The sequence below is a fragment of the Bombus vosnesenskii genome, unplaced genomic scaffold (assembly GCF_011952255.1).
Source record: "Bombus vosnesenskii isolate JDL3184/JDL3185 unplaced genomic scaffold, Bvos_JDL3184-5_v1.1 scf7180000013286, whole genome shotgun sequence".
In the NCBI taxonomy this organism is placed as follows: domain Eukaryota; kingdom Metazoa; phylum Arthropoda; class Insecta; order Hymenoptera; family Apidae; genus Bombus; species Bombus vosnesenskii.
This window is the reverse complement of record NW_022882939.1, coordinates 635917-654188: the sequence shown is the minus strand read 5'-3', so window position 1 is coordinate 654188 and position 18272 is coordinate 635917. Positions and strand designations below refer to the sequence as shown.

Below are 18272 nucleotides of genomic sequence, written 5' to 3'. Positions count from 1 at the left end.
TTTCACGCTTTAAATAATAATAGGGGAACATACTAAAGTATTGGAAACATAACAAATTTTATAGTTCATGTAAAATTTATCATATCAGTGTGAAATATGTTTAATATTTAAAAAATGGCGGGATTTTGAAGGTATATATAATATGCTGTTCATCATTCAAAGTGCAATTTTCGAAAACTAAGTATAGTCATATCGGAAAGGGAATTTGTTAACTTAAAATAACAATTTTAGATATATTCAATACAATGAATACACCTGTTATAAAAAAGCATTTAATGCATAAACACGTCATGTGTATATCGTACACGGCGTGTATTAAAACAAAAAGATCTTAAAATTAATTTTAATCTTCAAATTTAATAAATTTTTACACATGTAACAGTTTATTAACGGAAAATAATTAATATTTTTAAGTATTATATGATATGTACTTTAGGGTTCAAATTTTAAAGAAAATATTTCAGAAATCTTTTTTTTATTTTATAAACAGATGTATATTAATTAGTGAATCATGAGACTATTTACAATCAGGCATTTTAAGTATATGGTATAGCAGTCGATTTTTTTCATGATACGCCTTAAACGCCATTACGTGCGTAATGATAGTTATGTTATTTGCTGTGCATGTATATTTACAATGTTATATGATCGTTTTCGAGAAATTTCAGACATGTTAATTTGATAAAATATAGTACTTTTTTTAAATATGATTTAACACATGTATTCCATGGAACTGGTATACATATATAACAATAAATTATTGAACATTTTTTTATGGTCGGAGTAAAGCACTAACCATAACGCTATTTTCTTTGAAAAAATAGTAGGGTCAAACAATTTTTATTTCTTTTTTATATAATTAATACGTTTTCTTCAAAATATAATGAAAAAATTGTACAATAAAAAGATTGAAACACACAAAAAAGCGAGACTATTAAATCAATGCTCTTTGGAATGTCGTTCACAGTGTAAATATAAACTATAGAAGATCATAAATTTGCAGTAATTTATACGGAAAAGTAACTATACAGATTATATCGAGTTTAAACAAAATATAATAGTAAATAATATTTATATAGATCTCTGAAAAATAACTTAATCACACTATTGATTCTAAAGTATGACTGCAATACATAAAAGCATTATCCGTAAAACATTCCCTTGATTCTTCCATTAATGATTGTTTATAATAGCATTAATGTGTAAGTATGCTAATAAAAAAAAATTATTGAAGCATCTGATATTTTTAAGTTTGAGAAATTTGAAAATAATACATCGATTTAAATCACAAATAATTTCATTTTATGAAATTTTTAACAAAATGCTTTTTATCATAATTTCATAAATTATCTTACACAATTATTAGTAATTTTGGACCATCCTGCAGTATAGACTCAAAGTTGTTTGTAAATATTAAGATATAAAATATATTTTTACTACATATTAATATTATATACAAACCCTGTTCGGATTGATAATAAATTTAATGAAGACAATTGATTTTTTGCCAATGTAAAACATTTATCAATGGTAATATATTTGCGTATCTTTGATTGAATTTTTTTATCACAATAAAGATACAGAAGGTCCAAAATAATTCTACTTTGATTTATACAAAACGTATACATTCCTGAATCAGGACTTTAAAACATGATTTATAAAATTCTTTTGTCTTATGCAGATATTCCCAAAGAGTTATAATAGCTTTATATATTATTTTACAATTTATCTTTCAAAAGAATTTAGATAAATCGCTTATTTTATGTATGATTAAAAATAGCTACAATCCTCTCTGTCTCCATCATTTTTTAACAATAAATGTATGGTAAGAAATACCTATAGCAATTTTATAATGCAGGATTCTCAAATTTTGGTCCTTTACTGACTACAATCTCAGTATATGGATGGTCTTGATTGAGCTCTAATACTTGGAATTTTTTTAGAACTAATAATGTGTAGAATTTTTGCGCAACCTAAAAGAATGAATCAATAATAACATGAATTAAATTTCTACAATTATATTACAATTATACAATTATAAGTTCTGCTAGAATACAAACCTGCTTGCGATTGTTTTTATATGCCATTTCTGATAGTGTCAATCTATCTTTGGTGTCTAGTTTACTTTTAATAACATGATACATGTGTGATGCTCTCTTATTAAGAACTCGTTCTTCAAACTGTTCATAAGTTTCATCTATTTGTTGTTCTTCTTGCTAGAAAAGTAAAAGATTATATTATACATTTAGTTGCTTCGAATGTATTATAATTTAATATAAGTAAATAAACATTATACGTACAGGACCTACAGATGGTGGAAATTCATAATCTTCATGATTCCATGGCGTTGCTGGTCCTCTTTCTGATACAGCTGGTGTGTGGGGTGGTTGATGATGTTCATCATATCCCATATAGGGTACTTGAGATTGCGCCTATGTATATTCAAATTCGTTAATATCTACGTAATATAATATCATATATTTATATATATCTAAGGAATAAAATTAACCTGATCATAGCCCATATTTTCCATTTGTGGCATTTCAACAGGTGTAGGAACGACTTCTGGTTCTATTAGTGTAGGTGGAACAACTGGTTCTTCAGATGCAGTAATAGCTTCATTAGGAGGAATTTCAGGAATTTCTGAAGGAATTAAAGATGTTTCGGGAACTACAGGAACCATATCCGCTTCTTCAATAGGAGGCACAATACCACTAATTTCAGATACTGATGATTCAGTTGGTAAAGACATCTCAGGTTGAGGTACTGGTGATTCTGCAGAGGGAAGACTTGGTTGGGGGACTATACTAGGAACATCCATTGCTTCAGGGGCAACATCTATTGGAGGAGGTGCTGGCGCTGGAGGTGGTGGCCTTATCTAAAAATAATAAAATACATTAATAAACTCATACAGTTTTAAAAAAGAGGTTTTATAATAGAAGAAAGATTTAAAAATAAACAATATGATGTACCTCTTCATCCGCTGGTGCTTTTCGTTTGCGAGCCATGCGTTTACTGAGAATAGTTTGTTCATACGAATCAGGTTCTGCAGGTTCTCTCATTTGTTCTAAAGGCATGCCTTCTTCTTCACCTACTAAACGTCCAAAGTCCTCATGATCGTAAGACTTGCTAGTTAAATGTCGTTGATAATTCTATATTGTTAGAAAATAAAATTATATTTTTTTTAAATGGCAGATACATACATACTTGATGATTATTAAATATGAAATACATTACCTTAAATAATACACGTGCTGGTATTGGTCTTCCTGGTAAAGCAAACAATTTTTCGACTCCACCAGTTTCTTTCCAATGCATTAATCTTTTCGTAGGTGGTGCCAAATCTAATGTAGTAATAATGTCACTAATATCTGATAATTGTGCTTTCATTTCTTCACCAGAGATATTTTTTACCTCATCCACAATGAGTTTACGCTTGCGTTTTGCTTTTGTAAATCCTATTAATTTTATTAAAATTAGATTATAACAATTAATATCACAACTGAAATAAAATATAATATCACAAACCTTTTAAGGCAGATGTATCAACAGGTGCGAGAGCGAAACTCTCTTCTTCATCATGTAATAACGTAGTTTGATCCTGTAGAGGTGGAGCTTCTTCCATAGGTTCCATTGGACGTTCTTCAGGGACATTGGGTGGAGCAGGAGTGAAACGGCGACTGGCAACACTTATTCTTCCTTCAATTTCTTCACCAGGTGCAGCTGGAGAAACGGGTCTGGATTCGTCAGTACTATACAGAAAATGTTAAATTTAATATGATATATACATGCATTTATTTAATATAAATTTTGAATGTGTAAAATACAATTTATTAATTACCTCATTCCATCCATGGGAGATGGTGGACCTCCAAAACGATCTCCCATTTCTTCTTCTGATTCATCATGCACAGAAGGTGGACCTCCAGAAACTACACCAGGTTCTTGTGTTTCTGCTACTGCACTCACCTCAGGTACAGGTACTTCACCCATTGGTGCTTCATCAAATAAACCACCCTCAAACAACCCACCAGCTAAATAAAGAAATAAAGCTTGTTATGAATATAATTATCATTTCAATTGCATATATTAATGTAAGTTGCTTACATATAATATCTTGACCAAGATGACCACCAAAACCATCATCTCTAATTGGCATATCTATATCCATAGCTTGCGCTGTTACCGATGGACCTGGTACTGGTTCTTTTTCCTTTTGCTCTAAAGTTGCTTCGATCCCTGGTCCATCAGTGAACAACATATGAGTCTGAAAAATGAATATAGATTTTATTCTTCATATAAAATGTCAACATGTTAAAGTGACAAAACATACCTGATCTAATGATGGTTCTACAGCACCAGCATGTCTTAACAATTCTGGAGGTTCAGCATCAAAACTCATGTCACCAAATCCTTGATCATGTGTAACTAAAGCTAAACTGCCATAATCTTCCCTCATAGTGATTTCTTCCGCTCGTGACTGGTTTAAACTAAATTGTGCTTCAATGTCAACATCTCTGAAATATAGCATTAGTATTAAATAACAATATTTATAAAATAAGCTTTTATTTTTATGTAATTATCTTCATTAAAGTTTCTATTTAATTCTTATATATTTACTTTAATTCTGGCATTGCTGTATCAAAATCATGAAACACTTCAGGTAATGTTATAGCTGTTACAGCAGCTTCTCTATGTTCTTCTGGTAAATCTACCATACCAGGCCTAAAGGCCATTTTTATTTTGACAAAGGCCTCGTTACAATCGGCTAAGAGATATTTAGCTTTCCTTGAATATATACGTACCACACCCAACAATAAATGACCAGATGTTCTTAAAGCCATTTTTACCTATAATAAAATAGTGACACAAAAAATAAAAACCATATATTTTATAGAAATATTAAGAATTCTTTTCATAAAAAAATATTGTATTCTAGAAAATAGAATAAAATGAACAAAAATCTATGAGATTTAGATAATATATATTTAAGTAACACTCTACTATAAAAGATCTTACGTAATGTCTAAAAAAACATAAAATTCATATTGTCATAAATCTAGAATCATAACAAGAATATTAGAAATTTATAAGTTCATATACATAAAAATTAAAAAAGGCGTATTTTATAAATACCTTTGGCTGTAATATACCATCTACAGATTTTTCAATATTCGTCTCGAATACATGGGCTTTCGTCAATTTTTTATCCCAGTGAGCGGCTAACCAAATACGTGCTAACGGCCCTTTTTTGGCCAACACGAAATGAGCGTAAAACATTTTTAACCTGTGTTATGTCCTTTTCTGCAAACAAAATTGTGTTATATCAGTAAAATCGGCTAAAGGAGTTGTCTGTTCTGTGTTTGTAAACACAAAGATATACACAAGAGGCTAATTCTTTAACGCGATTTTCCGCTAGCAACATCATTATCACCTTATTATTGACAAAACCGGTCGATGGGTCAATTAATACATGAAGTTAGCATTTTTTTATATTTCTAAATACTGAAAATCGAGTCGTAGGACTCGAACAAAATAGCGATCATGTAATTTTTCTTAATTTAGTAAAATGTCAACATCTTTGCACAAGATGGCGTTTCTGTCCGTAATTTTGGCGGTTACGCGTAAGCTGTTGAACACGTAGTTACGTTCTAATCTATTTCTGTGCAAATCATATTACGGTGACTCGTTATCGATAAATCTTGAACTATTAATTTTATATTTTACATAAATTATCACATTTAACTGGTATATTAGAAAATCGTTGACACATACGGTATGTTTCTTTTCAGCGCGTCTTCACGAGAACCTGCATGCAACTAATTTTACTGAACGTTCCGAAACTCGTCCTGTTAATGGCGGATAGGTGTGTTCGTAAACACATAAAATTTTATTTTCCTAACTTTTCTAACCTGCGTAAATTAAATATCTATATCAAACATTTATATGACTATAAACTTATTATATACTTGATTTTTGCCTTTTTTGTTTCATAGTTAATATTCAAATAATGGAATGTTAAGTAATGAATGGCTTAATAGAAAATTAAATTATATGTATTATATTGTTAATAACCTATCAACAACGTTTCTGATTTCTAGTTTTCACCAATAGTATTCAATGTTTTATGCATTTTTGTAGAAATATTTTTTTATTGCAAAATATGTATAATATCAAAATGTATAATTTCATTTATTTGAGAAATGTGTTGGAACTTTGTTACCAAATAATGTCCGAACAGTATAGAACAAAGTCAGTAACAAAAAAATTACTTTTGTCTTAACTATAACCATGTGGTCACAAAGTAATAAATGTTCTGAGTAGCGCAATAGTAACTTCTAATAATATCTTTACAACTTGAAATAAAAATATTCGTTTTGTAATTTAATATTTAGATTTACTTTCATCAAATAAAATAATATTATTGCATAGAAATCAAAGTATCGAATCTGGTATAAACAAGAATATTAACCAAAAAGTTGGTATGAAAACACAATAACTTCTTTAAAATTGTTCCGTTTTTTTTAAATATATATGTATATAAAATACAATTTAAGTTATACTTTTAGCGATATATATTAAATATTCTTTTTTTGTTATAGAAATGGGAAAGGTGTACTCTTATATTACGCGACCAATTCGTTCATTTAACATTGAAAATCGTACAGCACGTATTCTTGATAAGGAGAAGCCAATTCCTGCTCCTGAATATCCATCAGTACAGAAACAAAGAGAAGTTGTAGATAAATGTAAATTTCTTTCTCAAATTCTATTTCAAGTTTTATATTTTTTAGATTAACATTTTTGTTAGAATTGAAAATAAAAGAATTTTTGGAAATAGATGTAGATACAGATAGAATAGAAATAATAGAATTTACAGAAGTAAAAGAAATAAAACAATTATTTTTATTTTTTTACACGTAGCTTAAACTTAAGTGATATAGATTATTTAATTATAGCTTTTGCATGGCAAAATGTGAGATAAAGTTGTATGTTATAAAATTTTGTTTTTTTTTAAACAAGAGTACCAGTTTTAAGAATTAGTCATTTTCTATATCATGTAATAATAGCTTTTTACATTTTTAAAAGTTATTTCTATTTTAGTAAAACCTAATTTGAAAGACACTCAGTACAAAAAGGACCATGAATTAAATGATCGTTTAAAGAGTGTCTTCGTTCAGTCCAAAGATCCAGAGGTATATTTCATTTAGAAATCTTTTGTGGATGTATTTATTTATTTGTAACTATTATGAAATAAATTGATATTTTTTTATTACTAGATTGAACCAACACAAGTCTCATCTAGGCCATTACCACAGGATAGAAGTCAATATTCTTTAAATGAATTTTATGAATCGCTTGTACCTCAGAGAGGTAAATGTACCATAAAAGAAGTAATAACATTTTTGACTAAACATCAAGAAAATGCAGTAGAATACTCTATAGAAAGAATATCCCAAGAGTATCAAATAGATAAACAAATAGTAGGTAAGAATATGTTTTTAGATAGAAAATGATAATACAGTATTACTAAAGTAAATTTGTATTCCCTAAATCCTATTTAAATACTTAAAATATAATATTAATAACTGTTTCAGAAAATATTTTAACAAGTTATAAACTCTTTCACGTGATGACAGATGTGAAACAGATGAAGATAGAGGAGGGTAAGAAAAAGTAAGATTCTTGTATTATAATTAACAGTTTGAATCCCAGTAGTCTTTGAAAAAACAGGGTCGAAAAATCCCTAACAGTGCGATAGCGCTTGTCCTAATCGTTTACGAAGAGGAACAAACGGCGCAATAGTGCTCATCATATTTGTTATTTTTATGAAATACATCTATATTATTATATATGCGTACTATTAGTTTATAAATATTTCAAGTTTTGTTCAATAAAAATTATTGAGAAGATAACAATGAAATACAAAATACCGTCAGGCGTTTGTAGCGTTCAAATGTACTGGGATTTTTCGATACAAAATCTAAACAGCACGATCGCATTGCTTGCGGCTCAAACCCAAAAGTTAAAAGAATCTAAAGTATCATGTAGAATAAAAATAAATAACAATTTATTAAAAATTATATTAGTTATCTTATTTTAATCCTACTTTAATACTGAGTATTTCAATTATTAGAAATTTTAGGAATTTAATATAGAAACAGAAGCGTAAGAAACACTAGTGAAGAAATGAATATACAATATTAAACTTGTTTTTTCTTTACTTTCTTTATTCTCTAAAGTAACTGGAGCTTATTTCTAAAAAATTGCTTGTTTATCAGTAAGTAAAATACAATTTATGATAACATCCCTGTTCCTTATACATACAATAAATTACATATATTTACAAAATATAAGTCTATAAATATTTTTATATATTCATATAGTAGATTTTCTATGTGCAAAAATTTCTTCTAATATTCCTAATGGTTTTTATTTTTTAGCAATACCATCATATTATAATAATACTATCATATTATAATTGCAACACCTGTATATTTAGAATTGGCAGTAACATATAAAAATAGTAATTTTAATATATGTATATTAAAATAACGCCAATTTAAGCATAGTTTTCGAAACTGCTTGCTCATGGCATAAATTAATTTTCAATCATACTATATTTGCTCATTCTCCTTTTGGATATACCTTAATTAACTCCATACATCTGAAAAATCTAAAACATACAAATATAAATTTCAAGAAGGCAAATCTTTTTTTTATTCTAAATGTTGTTTTCTTTATATACTTACTGAATAGAATGTGATACAGGAAAGTAAAGCAAACTAGTACATTGAATTGTTTGAATGTAGAAGGTGTCGAATGAGAACGGCCAAAAAGCAATCCTTCGTCGACTGGTCTTACTTCTGGAATGGTTGCAGTTTTCTTCAACATCCAATTGAAAGCATCCATTTTTAGTCTTTTCTTTAACTCTGGACCTACTTCATCCCTAATTCGGCGATTGTAATTATTTAACCATCGTATCTGTAGAGTTATTGAAATATTTTTTGAAATCTATATAGATAAAGAAAGCTCATTAATTAATTGTTAATTAGTACTTACGTGTGATGGATTTAACATATCGTAGTCAATCAACTTTGGTTCATATGGAACTAACGTGACGTCCCTGAATTTCAAAAAAATTTCTGTTTTCTAAAAAGAGATACATTTTTACCGAGAATTTCTCTAATTTTTAAATAATTTGAATTAAAGTACCTACTGATTTGCCTGCTTCCATCGTTTCAAGGATGTTCTCCAAACGAACGCCGAAGTCGCCTTCTTTGTAGTAACCAGGTTCGTTTGATAAAAAGAATCCTGGTCTTAATTCAACAGGTCCACAAACTTTATCCGATGATACGGGCTGTCCGTATGATACACCAATAGGTGCTGGAAATATATTAACATTACGATTAATATTAATCATTAATGAATAACAATTCGAAACGTGCTACAAAGGACTTTCCAGTTATTCGAAGTTCTAAATTCAATTAAATCTTGATCAATAATGTTTTTATCATAAATAGACTGCGGATATTTATGCAAATTCATACTTTTACGAATATAATGAAGAAATCGAACCTAGGTATAGAATTGTTTTATTAATGTCGTATAATATCGCTTAAATATTGCAACGAGTACTGTATTTTGGATATATCATATATTTTTGCATATTATGCATATGTGTATACTGTGCATTTTTGCACCTCTAAATTTCTCACCATAAACGTATAAATATCCGCAATTTAATCGAAACTAACAACATTTTCCATATGATCGTAAAGATCGAGTAAAGATCGTGATTAACGTTGAAGTCAGATCAAAGAAACGTAGATCATTCGATCAATCGTCTACGTAAGCGAGTCTTTAATTTTTTCAAAGTAATGAGACAAACATTCGTGGACAGACAAAAAGTGACCGATTCCATGGCCAGTCCCGTGCAAGTAGTCGTAACCAACGTTCCATAATGGTGCTCTTGCAACGATGTCCAGCTGGTTGGATTTCAAACTGCTTGGAAAGATCAAAGAAGACAGTTGTATTGCTCCGATTAACACTCTTGTGTATGCTTTTTTCTGTTCTTCTGTTGGCGTACCAAAATGCAGCGTTCTTGTGACATCTGTAGTGCCATCTGTTTACGAAACAAGGTAAATGTTAAAAAAGAGTAGAAAGGTTCCATGATTTTTGCCAGTTCTTAATTAACCGAAGGAAAATTTCTTCCTTTATTTTCTTTGGATATTTACACGTTTGCTTGAAGAAAATTTGTAATATTTGCTTAAAAATTTGTTCAGACTTCTTGAAAGTCTAGGATAATACAAGGATGAGATTTAATCACAGAATCAAAATTCCGTTACCTAAATATTGTCCTCCCGAGTCCACAACCAGGGTCGACGCTTGTCCAATCTTGATATTCGTTAGATTGTTAGGTTCGTAATGGGGAATAGCAGCATGAGGTCCGTATCCAGCGATCGTAGGGAACGAGATACCTTTATTCTTGTCCTGTTCGTAACGAAACTCGTTCGCCAGTCTAGCTACTTGCATCTCGTCCCACCCATTCGAATTCAGTGTATATTGTTCCTCCATGTATGCTAGGAAATCGCACATCGCCACTGCGTCCCTTAGGTGGGACCTCCTCATCCCCTCCGCCTCGACCTCGTTCTTTTGCGCTCGTAAACTTAACACCGGTGACGGTTTTGGCAATCGTTTCTCCGGCGGGATCTATAAAATATAATTAAAGAAGTGCTATATCGGTAAAAAAATTCTTTCACTTATGAAGTACATTAGTAGAATGTATAGAATGTATAGAATGTATAGAATGTATAAAATGTATAGAATCTTTCTATATTACGTACGTGTATTCTATGTAACTATTATTCGTATAACTTTGAAATTTCCTATAAACGCATAAAAATCAGATGTTCGATTAGACCGCGAAAAGCGATCGCTTACGAAAGTGATTCTTGGTCCGGTTTGAGGAGCCCAGATCTAACCTATTAAACGCTGTTGCACGATCATTCGTACAGAACTTGAAACAGAAAGGAAACTGCTCCCTGATTTCTGGTGCCGCGGGCGTCCAGGCGTCCCGAAGCACCGGCTATCATGTCGAGAAGAAGGTGAAGCCGTTTCACCATCATGAGTATCGTAGAGAACATGATACAGACTATTTTATTCTATCTATTTACCAATGATACGGTTTGTACTTTGACGATATGCAATAATAAGAAAGAACATCGTGCATTGGACGGCCGACGAACATTCATGTTTAGTCTACGTCTATGGAGGTGTGTCAGCCCGTCATGTGGGGATCAAGCTAAGCTCAACAAGCTCTACGAGGATAGGAGAACATGTCGGAGAAGGTGTACTTTTGCCTAGGATTATCCGCTCTAATGCCCCTATAGTTGAATCCCAGCGTGTTCGGTAAAATGGCGCGAACGAGGAGGTAACCGTATTCGAATTCCTACTGTACTTTTTCAACCGCCGTTTTTCATATGTTTAGCTGTGCGTAGAACGGTTAAATTACGGAGGTTCGTTTTCAATGCGCAGAGATTGATGAAAGAGGAATGAATTTCATTACAGTTTTTTGCATGGTCGTAGGAATCAATTGGGATATTTCATTGTTTAAAATTTTCACCATAATTTGATAAATCTTCGGAACAAATAAGTAACTAAATTTATTACGTACAGAGTTAAATATTTCCATGGAGGCACCTGGACTGTAAGCACATCGTATCGGCAACCATACTAAATTCCAAGCTTGGGACATTGTTCGTAAATCGTACCAAATAGAAGTGTAATTATGCCATCTGTAACGTGCGATATCAAAACGTGAAAGGATTATTAACGAAGATACATTTCTTCCATAAAAGTACAGAGTTATTTTTTACGTCCAACAATAAATGTAATGTAAATAATAATCTAATAATTACAGTAAAATCTATCAATTCATACACGTGTATTTTCTGATTCATCGTTTAAAGTCATATCAATCGCTATGTAGTTTTATATATAGTGATTGAATTGGAACTATAAGTCGTATTTTCAAATTGCTCGGAAAGATTGACTTGTCCCAAAAATTTCAGCAATTATACTTAATGCTTGATTAGCATCTATGTTATGATATTAGTACTACTATCAGTTTCTATTGTACAGAAATGGAGCAGATATTAATGTTATCTCACTTACCTCACGCAATTTGCATGGGAACAAAGGTCCATCTTCAAATGTTCGTCCACTGATCTTAAAATCTTGTGTCGCGGTGTGTACAAATGTATCGATCCATGAGTAACAACCGCATACGCCCTGAGGACAGGTGTGTTTGGCAAATCGTATCCGCGAATATTAAACAGCCAGGCTATTTCGTCGAGAGCTGTAAGAACTAACGCGTCGGCCTTATATAACGCCATGTCGATACGAATCAATTGGACCTTGTCTTGCCATGCTTTTCCTGAATATTTGTCCGGCAACGGATACGCTGGATGCGGATTGTAATTCGGTCGATCGACCTGCCAGATCAAGTCCACCAGGTTGTTACGGACAGGAACCAATCTTATGGACGAATTCGCTGGACACGAACGCTATTGTTAATTCAGAAACATCCTCGTTTGGATGGAGATAAATTTTCATAAAAATTGACGAAACTTCGAATGCAAGAAATGGGGCAAAAATAATCAATGTCATGGAATTTTTTAGTTTATCACAGTCAGCTAAAACGAATGGAAAGCTGTATGTGCGAAGAAGTTCGATGCATAGAAGAAGAAATATAGCGAAGTAGTCAACGCTCACTGAAGTAGGGTATGAATCAATTATTAGTTGTTTCTTCCTTCTTTCGACGATAAAGTCAAATACACGACGAATTTAACGTTTATTTGGATTGATATGTTTGACGTTTTAGAACCACTACGATACAGTAAATGACAGACGATATAGCTGGACGTATAAATTTAAAGTAGATACTCGTTGTTGATAGGTTAAATGTGTTTGGATGTGTTTAATTACCTAATTCATCTTCCCAGGTTTCCCAATCGATGGCAGATACAAGCGTTGGATCGGCGCCAATACGCACGGAATTTTGACTGCGAAACTCGTGCATTAACCATTCTGTTATAGATGGGACCTACCATATGATCGAAAGAATTTATTATTGGGCTGTGGCACAAAAATAAATGAATATAAAAATGTAGCAATTACGTAATAAAATAACTTCCAAGAAAGACTGTAAATAACAGTAGTATCTTTATAGCATACATATAACAATCTTTTTTTAAGACTAAGAAACAAAATTTTCTATATTTTGGTTAAAGAAACCATACATAAAAAACTTAATACCTATGTTCAAACTACTTAACACGTTGACTGCTATGCGTGTTTTCAAAGAAATTTCCGTCAGGCCATGCGTGCAGCAGTACCAAGCGTTCTCTGCTAGGTACTCCCGTCGATATTTTAGTAATGCGAGTCGTTCAAGCGGTGGTCTCAAGAATGCTCTCTCGTTTTTTTTGGTACGCAACATTAAAACCGCTAGCTGTTGTTGAATATAATGAAGGAAAGTGTGGTATAGATTATTCCGACCAAATGGTTTCTTATGCCACCACAATTAGAAAAGGAATCAAATGGTACAGAAAACTTGGCATTCAACTCCTTCTGGGAATTTCTGTTGTAAACGCTTTGATGGTTTACAAAATTGCAACAAGGAAGAATATAAATATTAGAATATTTAGACAATTATTAGTTGCAAAATTATTAGAATTATCTGAAAATACAAAAAATCCTTGTCTTCGACGGAGTCAGCTTAATATCGCTGTTCGGAAAAATGATTCCGGAAGAAGCATTAGACGCGCATGCAAACTATGTTATGCAAATAAAAGACGTCGAATGGACCGAACAAAGGCACGAAAGAATTTGAAGAAAACAACTTATTGTCCAAATTGTTCCGACCAACCTCAGCTATGTATAACATTTTTTAAAGGTTTACATTCTAAATAATTTTTTTAATAAATCATTTTCGTATTACTTTTATAACAATTCAACAGTTTTATTATTATAGAATATCTTTTCAAATACCTATGATGAGATCCTTCGCAAGTAGTCAAATAAGCGACATCCGAAATATGGGTTACGCGGCTCAACCAGAAACTTTGCTAACACCCAAATACAGGTGTCGTGGCAGTCAACGCGTTAAAATATTATATTATTTATTTATTATATTTATGATTTTCAGTTATCATTTAATTTAACCACATCGCAACGAAGCGGTCAAATAATTTAATTTACATGCTTCCTTTTTTCCTTATTTTTTATTATTAAGGATCAACAACTTTCCTGCTAAAGTTATGTAAAAATACAATATGTTTTTGTATTTATTTAAAATAAAAAAAATTTTAAATAAAAAAAAATGTAGCCACTCAGAAAGCACCTATCCCATCCTTCTCATACTAAGTACAAGAAGTGAACGATCATCGATGACTGAGAATTCGAAACAAAGTCGATTTCTCGAGTCTTCCTCACGCTCAGGGAAAGATGCTACACCTCGTCATCGTGGTTGCATCGATACATCCTTAGGCCGATGTTCAATCGAAAGTTCACTGCAGAACTGATCCTAAGAAGTATAGTCCTAACTTTTCACCATCGATGCAGCCTTTATATTCTACCTTCCTCACCATTTAACTTGCGAGAAGTCACTTAGTTTGCTGGCCATCTAGCGGCAAAATATTAAACTAGCCAAGAATACTTCGATTTATTACGTACATATGTATTTTTCAGGAATAATTTAGTATTATAGAAAGTAAATGATTGCAATAAATATGCAATAATCTTCTCTTTTTTTTCATAAACAAACAAAATTCTATTTTAAATTCTTAATTAAAGAATTCATCTTGAACTTACTTCTGCTCTACCGCGTTTCATGAGAATCCAATTGCAATCAAGTTGATGGTCTGCTTGAATATAATACCTTCCATCCGTCCAAAACACGGCTTTGTCCGAAGTGATGACAGCCTCTCCCGCGCTGCCGTAGAACCCAGTGATGAATTCTCTCCTCATATCACGAGGATCCAGGGAATCGCTCTAATCAAGATAGAGATCATGATATAATCGTATGTATTTTTGATTACCTTATATAAGAAATTCGTTTCACTAATAGTAATATTATTTACTTAATAAAAGAAGAGCAGCACTCGTTATTAGATAAATCACTGCAACGAAATTAAAGAAAGCTTCAATATCTGATAATGAAATGTTTCAAAAGGAATAAACTTGGCAGATTTTTATTGGGATATGTTCTTTTTTGTTAAATTAAAGCATTGAGATTACGAAAAGCTTCGAGACTCTGCAAACTCGAAATCTCACACGATTGTTACATGTACCTCCAAAGGGCCGTCGCGGCCACGATAAACCAAGTTCATTGTCTGAAAATTTAAGGATATGGGAAAAGAATAATCGTAATTCTATGATAATCCGTGGATATAATAATAAAAATAAATTTTTTAATTTCATTTTTTAACTTTTTGAAAGATTTTTTACCGACTAGTGGTAATTCCGTTACGAATGATTCATATTACTATATGATTATAATTACCTGATGCGCGTCATCGGAGGTGACGATGTATCCATTAAGAGGTGGTCCTTGGATAGAAGCAACTCTAGTCATTTCTGATCTTAATTGTTTCAATCTTAATGAAGTATCTTGTCTATTGATTGGTTGTTTGTGCGCCGTAGTCGAACAGTGGGATCTCTTTGCTCCATTGTAATTGAGAAATGGTACGATGACTTCATTTTGAAAATAATATGCCTCTGCCAAGCCTGCGTGAAATTACGATTATTGTTAAAATAAATTTTTATTTGAATCAGTTAATGATTTTGGACGATAACTTTTAATGTTGCTTTTCTCTATTAGGAGGCAAGCACATTTTACATGCTTATTTATGACATACTATAAGTTATACATATATATCTAATTTGTATCAAGAATATCAAATTCTAGCTAAATATTTATTATTGAATATGTATTTGATGATTTTTTTATTTTGAAACAAATAAAAAAAATTAGAAATTGGAGGCGCCGGGTATCGATCCCGGTACCTCTCGCATGCTAAGCGAGCGCTCTACCATCTGAGCTACGCCCCCTATTTGTCAGTTGGATTCTATAAATGTCTAATGTATAGTTAGGCATACAAGTTTAAAAACAATTTTATTTCTAAAACATTTAGTCACATCCATCAATAATATATTTTTCCGAATACAAACAGATATTAGTAACACTAAAATTTATTAAAGATACGATTATTAATGCTATACATTGTATGCAACAAGTTAGATTATAAATAATAATATAGTATATGCCTTATTAAATAAAAATAGTCCGTAGAAATATAATGAGAAATATTTTTAATAATTCTACAGTAAAGTAATATTCATACATATGATTAGTTAAAAATATAATGATTTTTCAAAGTGTATACGTATAAATTGCACAATTCGTAAAAGATTATCGATAACTATAGTTATTCTAGTTTATCAAACGAAAGATTATTATTTCAAGAATTGATTAGTTCTGAGTCTCCATTATAACGTACCCAATTTCAAACTTACATATTCAGTTTTATCCAGTAATCTTACCACACAATCATATTTAATAGGCCAATGCATATTTCTTTCTTTACTTATTTACTTATTTTTATTTAAAATTAATCTCAAACATCTAGAATTTTTAATGAGAAAGATTGAATTTTCTATATATTTTTGTTATTCTTGCAAGGTTTATTACAGCTATATATATATATATATATACATTTTTATTTTGCAATTTTTTCTTTTTTTACTTTCATACAATTATTTTACAGCGATATTATATGATCTACATTTTTGCAACAATCCATCGTCCATGAATTTTCATCGCATCCTAAATATCAAATATTGATCGATCACTGACATGCACGTTGTCAATAAAAGAACAAGAACGCCTGTGGGACGACACACGCATATCCTGTGGGAATCCAGAGGGTACTAAGTGGTGCTTGCATAACAGGCAAGCATTTGTTCCGAAGAGGTCAATCATCTCGAAATCCACGTTTCGATCGATTTCTACGTAGGTAGCTCTTTACTATTTTACATTAATAATATTGCATTTTCACCCCATTTCTCCACATCAATCATATTCATAAAAAATTTGTCTTTAATTATTTGATCAAACGATCCAATTGTTTCAGTCCAATTAAATCATATATTTATTCGAATACTAAATAGAACTGTCCGATATTTAATTCGGAGAAAATCGATACGATGCAAAAGATTAGAGGAGGAAGAGAAACCCTTCGTCGAGATTGCATCTCGTGCAAGGGGTAACTGGGTTACCAAATTGTTTAATTTAATAATTTAACGTAAATATCAAGTAATATTAAATATGTTACTAGGGAAGTAGGAACGCGTCGCAGGTAGGTTTTACCCCATTGTAACTTTACAATTTTCACCCCCGCGAGTTTTCCATCTTGTGCACCAACGGTAAACGCCACATGCTATCAAACTTTTTTCCTATTTCCGTTTACAAAACGGAGAACGTTCTTGCTGTTCGTCCCTCTGTTTTAATGATAGTCTCAGATAAAATTATAAAGTATCTTCCACGTACGTGTATGATCTTGATGGAATCGTAATCGTATGAGGGTTTATGTAAGTAACGAAAATAGTTGTTAGATTCTAATTCAGAACATTAAGGGCTACTTGCCTTTTAAGAAATTATGAATCATAAATTGCACTTGGTTAATAGCACATTTTATGTAATTGAGATTCGTTTTTTCCAAACGTATACTTATAAATAGTGATAACAGAGGAAAATATAATAAATAGAATTTTGTTGATTTTTTAATTTTGATGTTATTTGGTTGTTTGAAGAGTGTATTTTGATATAATATGGTTAAAAAATATATAAAATATATGTATCTTAGCAATAGATGACTAATCCGTTAACTGTTTTGGAAAAACATATATCTAATATACCTAAAATATGATAACCAATACTTTTGAAATAAATATCTTTTGAGATTGTCGAAGTCAATATTTTTGATGTAAATACTTATCAAGAGAATCTCGTAATGAAATTTAAGTTTATTATTTTTATTTAAGTTTCTAAGTTAAGTAATTTAAGACAGTTATGGTAATATATGTGATATGCTGACAGAATATTGGATTTTAAAATCGTTCTCATGTGAAAAACAAAAATGTAATTTATAGCGTTTTACTTCTGTGGTCCTCAAATATTATTAAAAATGAAGAAATGATTAAAATGATTT

General features: G+C 31.1%; 3 protein-coding genes and 2 non-coding genes across 12 annotated transcripts in view; 1 reads left to right on the top strand and 4 right to left on the bottom strand.

The window, feature by feature from the left end:
• Positions 1 to 456: 456 nt before the first annotated feature.
• On the bottom strand, positions 457 to 5916 carry LOC117232362 (double-strand-break repair protein rad21 homolog). Of its 3 annotated transcripts, none has more exons than XM_033491701.1 (13): positions 5435 to 5811; positions 5137 to 5304; positions 4621 to 4850; positions 4334 to 4517; positions 4108 to 4267; positions 3842 to 4034; positions 3529 to 3752; positions 3238 to 3458; positions 2973 to 3152; positions 2510 to 2878; positions 2301 to 2432; positions 2061 to 2216; positions 457 to 1973 (listed from the first exon to the last, which is right to left on the bottom strand). In XM_033491701.1, exons 2-13 carry the CDS (start codon positions 5278 to 5280, stop codon positions 1848 to 1850), a joined length of 2319 nt encoding a protein of 772 aa, XP_033347592.1. In that variant the 5' UTR covers positions 5281 to 5304; positions 5435 to 5811; the 3' UTR covers positions 457 to 1847. The 3 variants fall into 3 exon arrangements, with proteins under 3 accessions (XP_033347592.1, XP_033347589.1, XP_033347590.1); XM_033491698.1 differs by having other exon boundaries at positions 1820 to 1973; positions 5776 to 5916; XM_033491699.1 differs by having other exon boundaries at positions 1820 to 1973; positions 5386 to 5634.
• On the top strand, positions 5644 to 8091 carry LOC117232372 (protein NDUFAF4 homolog). Of its 3 annotated transcripts, none has more exons than XM_033491721.1 (5): positions 5644 to 5776; positions 6603 to 6749; positions 7105 to 7196; positions 7281 to 7488; positions 7599 to 8091. In XM_033491721.1, the coding sequence occupies exons 2-5, from the start codon at positions 6605 to 6607 to the stop codon at positions 7679 to 7681; spliced, it is 528 nt and encodes a 175-aa protein (XP_033347612.1). In that variant the 5' UTR covers positions 5644 to 5776; positions 6603 to 6604; the 3' UTR covers positions 7682 to 8091. The 3 variants fall into 3 exon arrangements, with proteins under 3 accessions (XP_033347612.1, XP_033347611.1, XP_033347610.1); XM_033491720.1 differs by lacking the exon at positions 5644 to 5776 and adding an exon at positions 6090 to 6478; XM_033491719.1 differs by lacking the exon at positions 5644 to 5776 and adding an exon at positions 6097 to 6482 and having other exon boundaries at positions 7599 to 8089.
• Positions 8092 to 8210: 119 nt separating this feature from the next.
• The window catches only part of LOC117232363 (xaa-Pro aminopeptidase 1-like), a 46496-nt gene continuing 36434 nt past the window's right edge, over positions 8211 to 18272 (bottom strand). For 2 of the 4 annotated variants that reach the window (XM_033491703.1, XM_033491702.1), the window contains 12 exons: positions 15566 to 15789; positions 15354 to 15395; positions 14875 to 15054; positions 12991 to 13108; positions 12178 to 12556; positions 11678 to 11798; positions 10350 to 10713; positions 9893 to 10126; positions 9221 to 9387; positions 9064 to 9153; positions 8754 to 8985; positions 8211 to 8677 (listed from right to left, as the gene is read on the bottom strand). In XM_033491703.1, the coding sequence (XP_033347594.1) occupies positions 8655 to 8677; positions 8754 to 8985; positions 9064 to 9153; positions 9221 to 9387; positions 9893 to 10126; positions 10350 to 10713; positions 11678 to 11798; positions 12178 to 12556; positions 12991 to 13108; positions 14875 to 15054; positions 15354 to 15395; positions 15566 to 15789 (2174 nt within the window). In that variant the 3' untranslated portion in view covers positions 8211 to 8654. Of the gene's footprint in view, positions 8678 to 8753; positions 8986 to 9063; positions 9154 to 9220; positions 9388 to 9892; positions 10127 to 10349; positions 10714 to 11677; positions 11799 to 12177; positions 12557 to 12990; positions 13109 to 14874; positions 15055 to 15353; positions 15396 to 15565; positions 15790 to 18272 lie in introns of those variants that run through there. The other 2 variants (XM_033491704.1, XM_033491705.1) reach the window with 2 other exon arrangements.
• LOC117232392 lies at positions 14389 to 14604 on the bottom strand. Its single transcript, XR_004493121.1, has one exon. It is a non-coding gene; the product is annotated as a small nucleolar RNA U3 (small nucleolar RNA).
• Positions 16041 to 16113, bottom strand: Trnaa-agc. The gene has a single exon. It is a non-coding gene; the product is annotated as a tRNA-Ala (tRNA).

Coding starts and splice junctions, on each gene's coding strand:
- LOC117232362 (XM_033491698.1), bottom strand. CDS start 5,280: ATGTTTTACGCTCATTTCGTGTTGGCCAAAAAAGGGCCGTTAGCACGT. Junction 3,459..3,528: donor TGATACATCTGCCTTAAAAG/GTTTGTGATATT, acceptor TAAAATTAATAG/GATTTACAAAAGCAAAACGC. Junction 2,879..2,972: donor AAGCACCAGCGGATGAAGAG/GTACATCATATT, acceptor TATTATTTTTAG/ATAAGGCCACCACCTCCAGC.
- LOC117232372 (XM_033491721.1), top strand. CDS start 6,605: ATGGGAAAGGTGTACTCTTATATTACGCGACCAATTCGTTCATTTAAC. Junction 7,197..7,280: donor TTCAGTCCAAAGATCCAGAG/GTATATTTCATT, acceptor TTTTATTACTAG/ATTGAACCAACACAAGTCTC. Junction 7,489..7,598: donor AATAGATAAACAAATAGTAG/GTAAGAATATGT, acceptor TAACTGTTTCAG/AAAATATTTTAACAAGTTAT.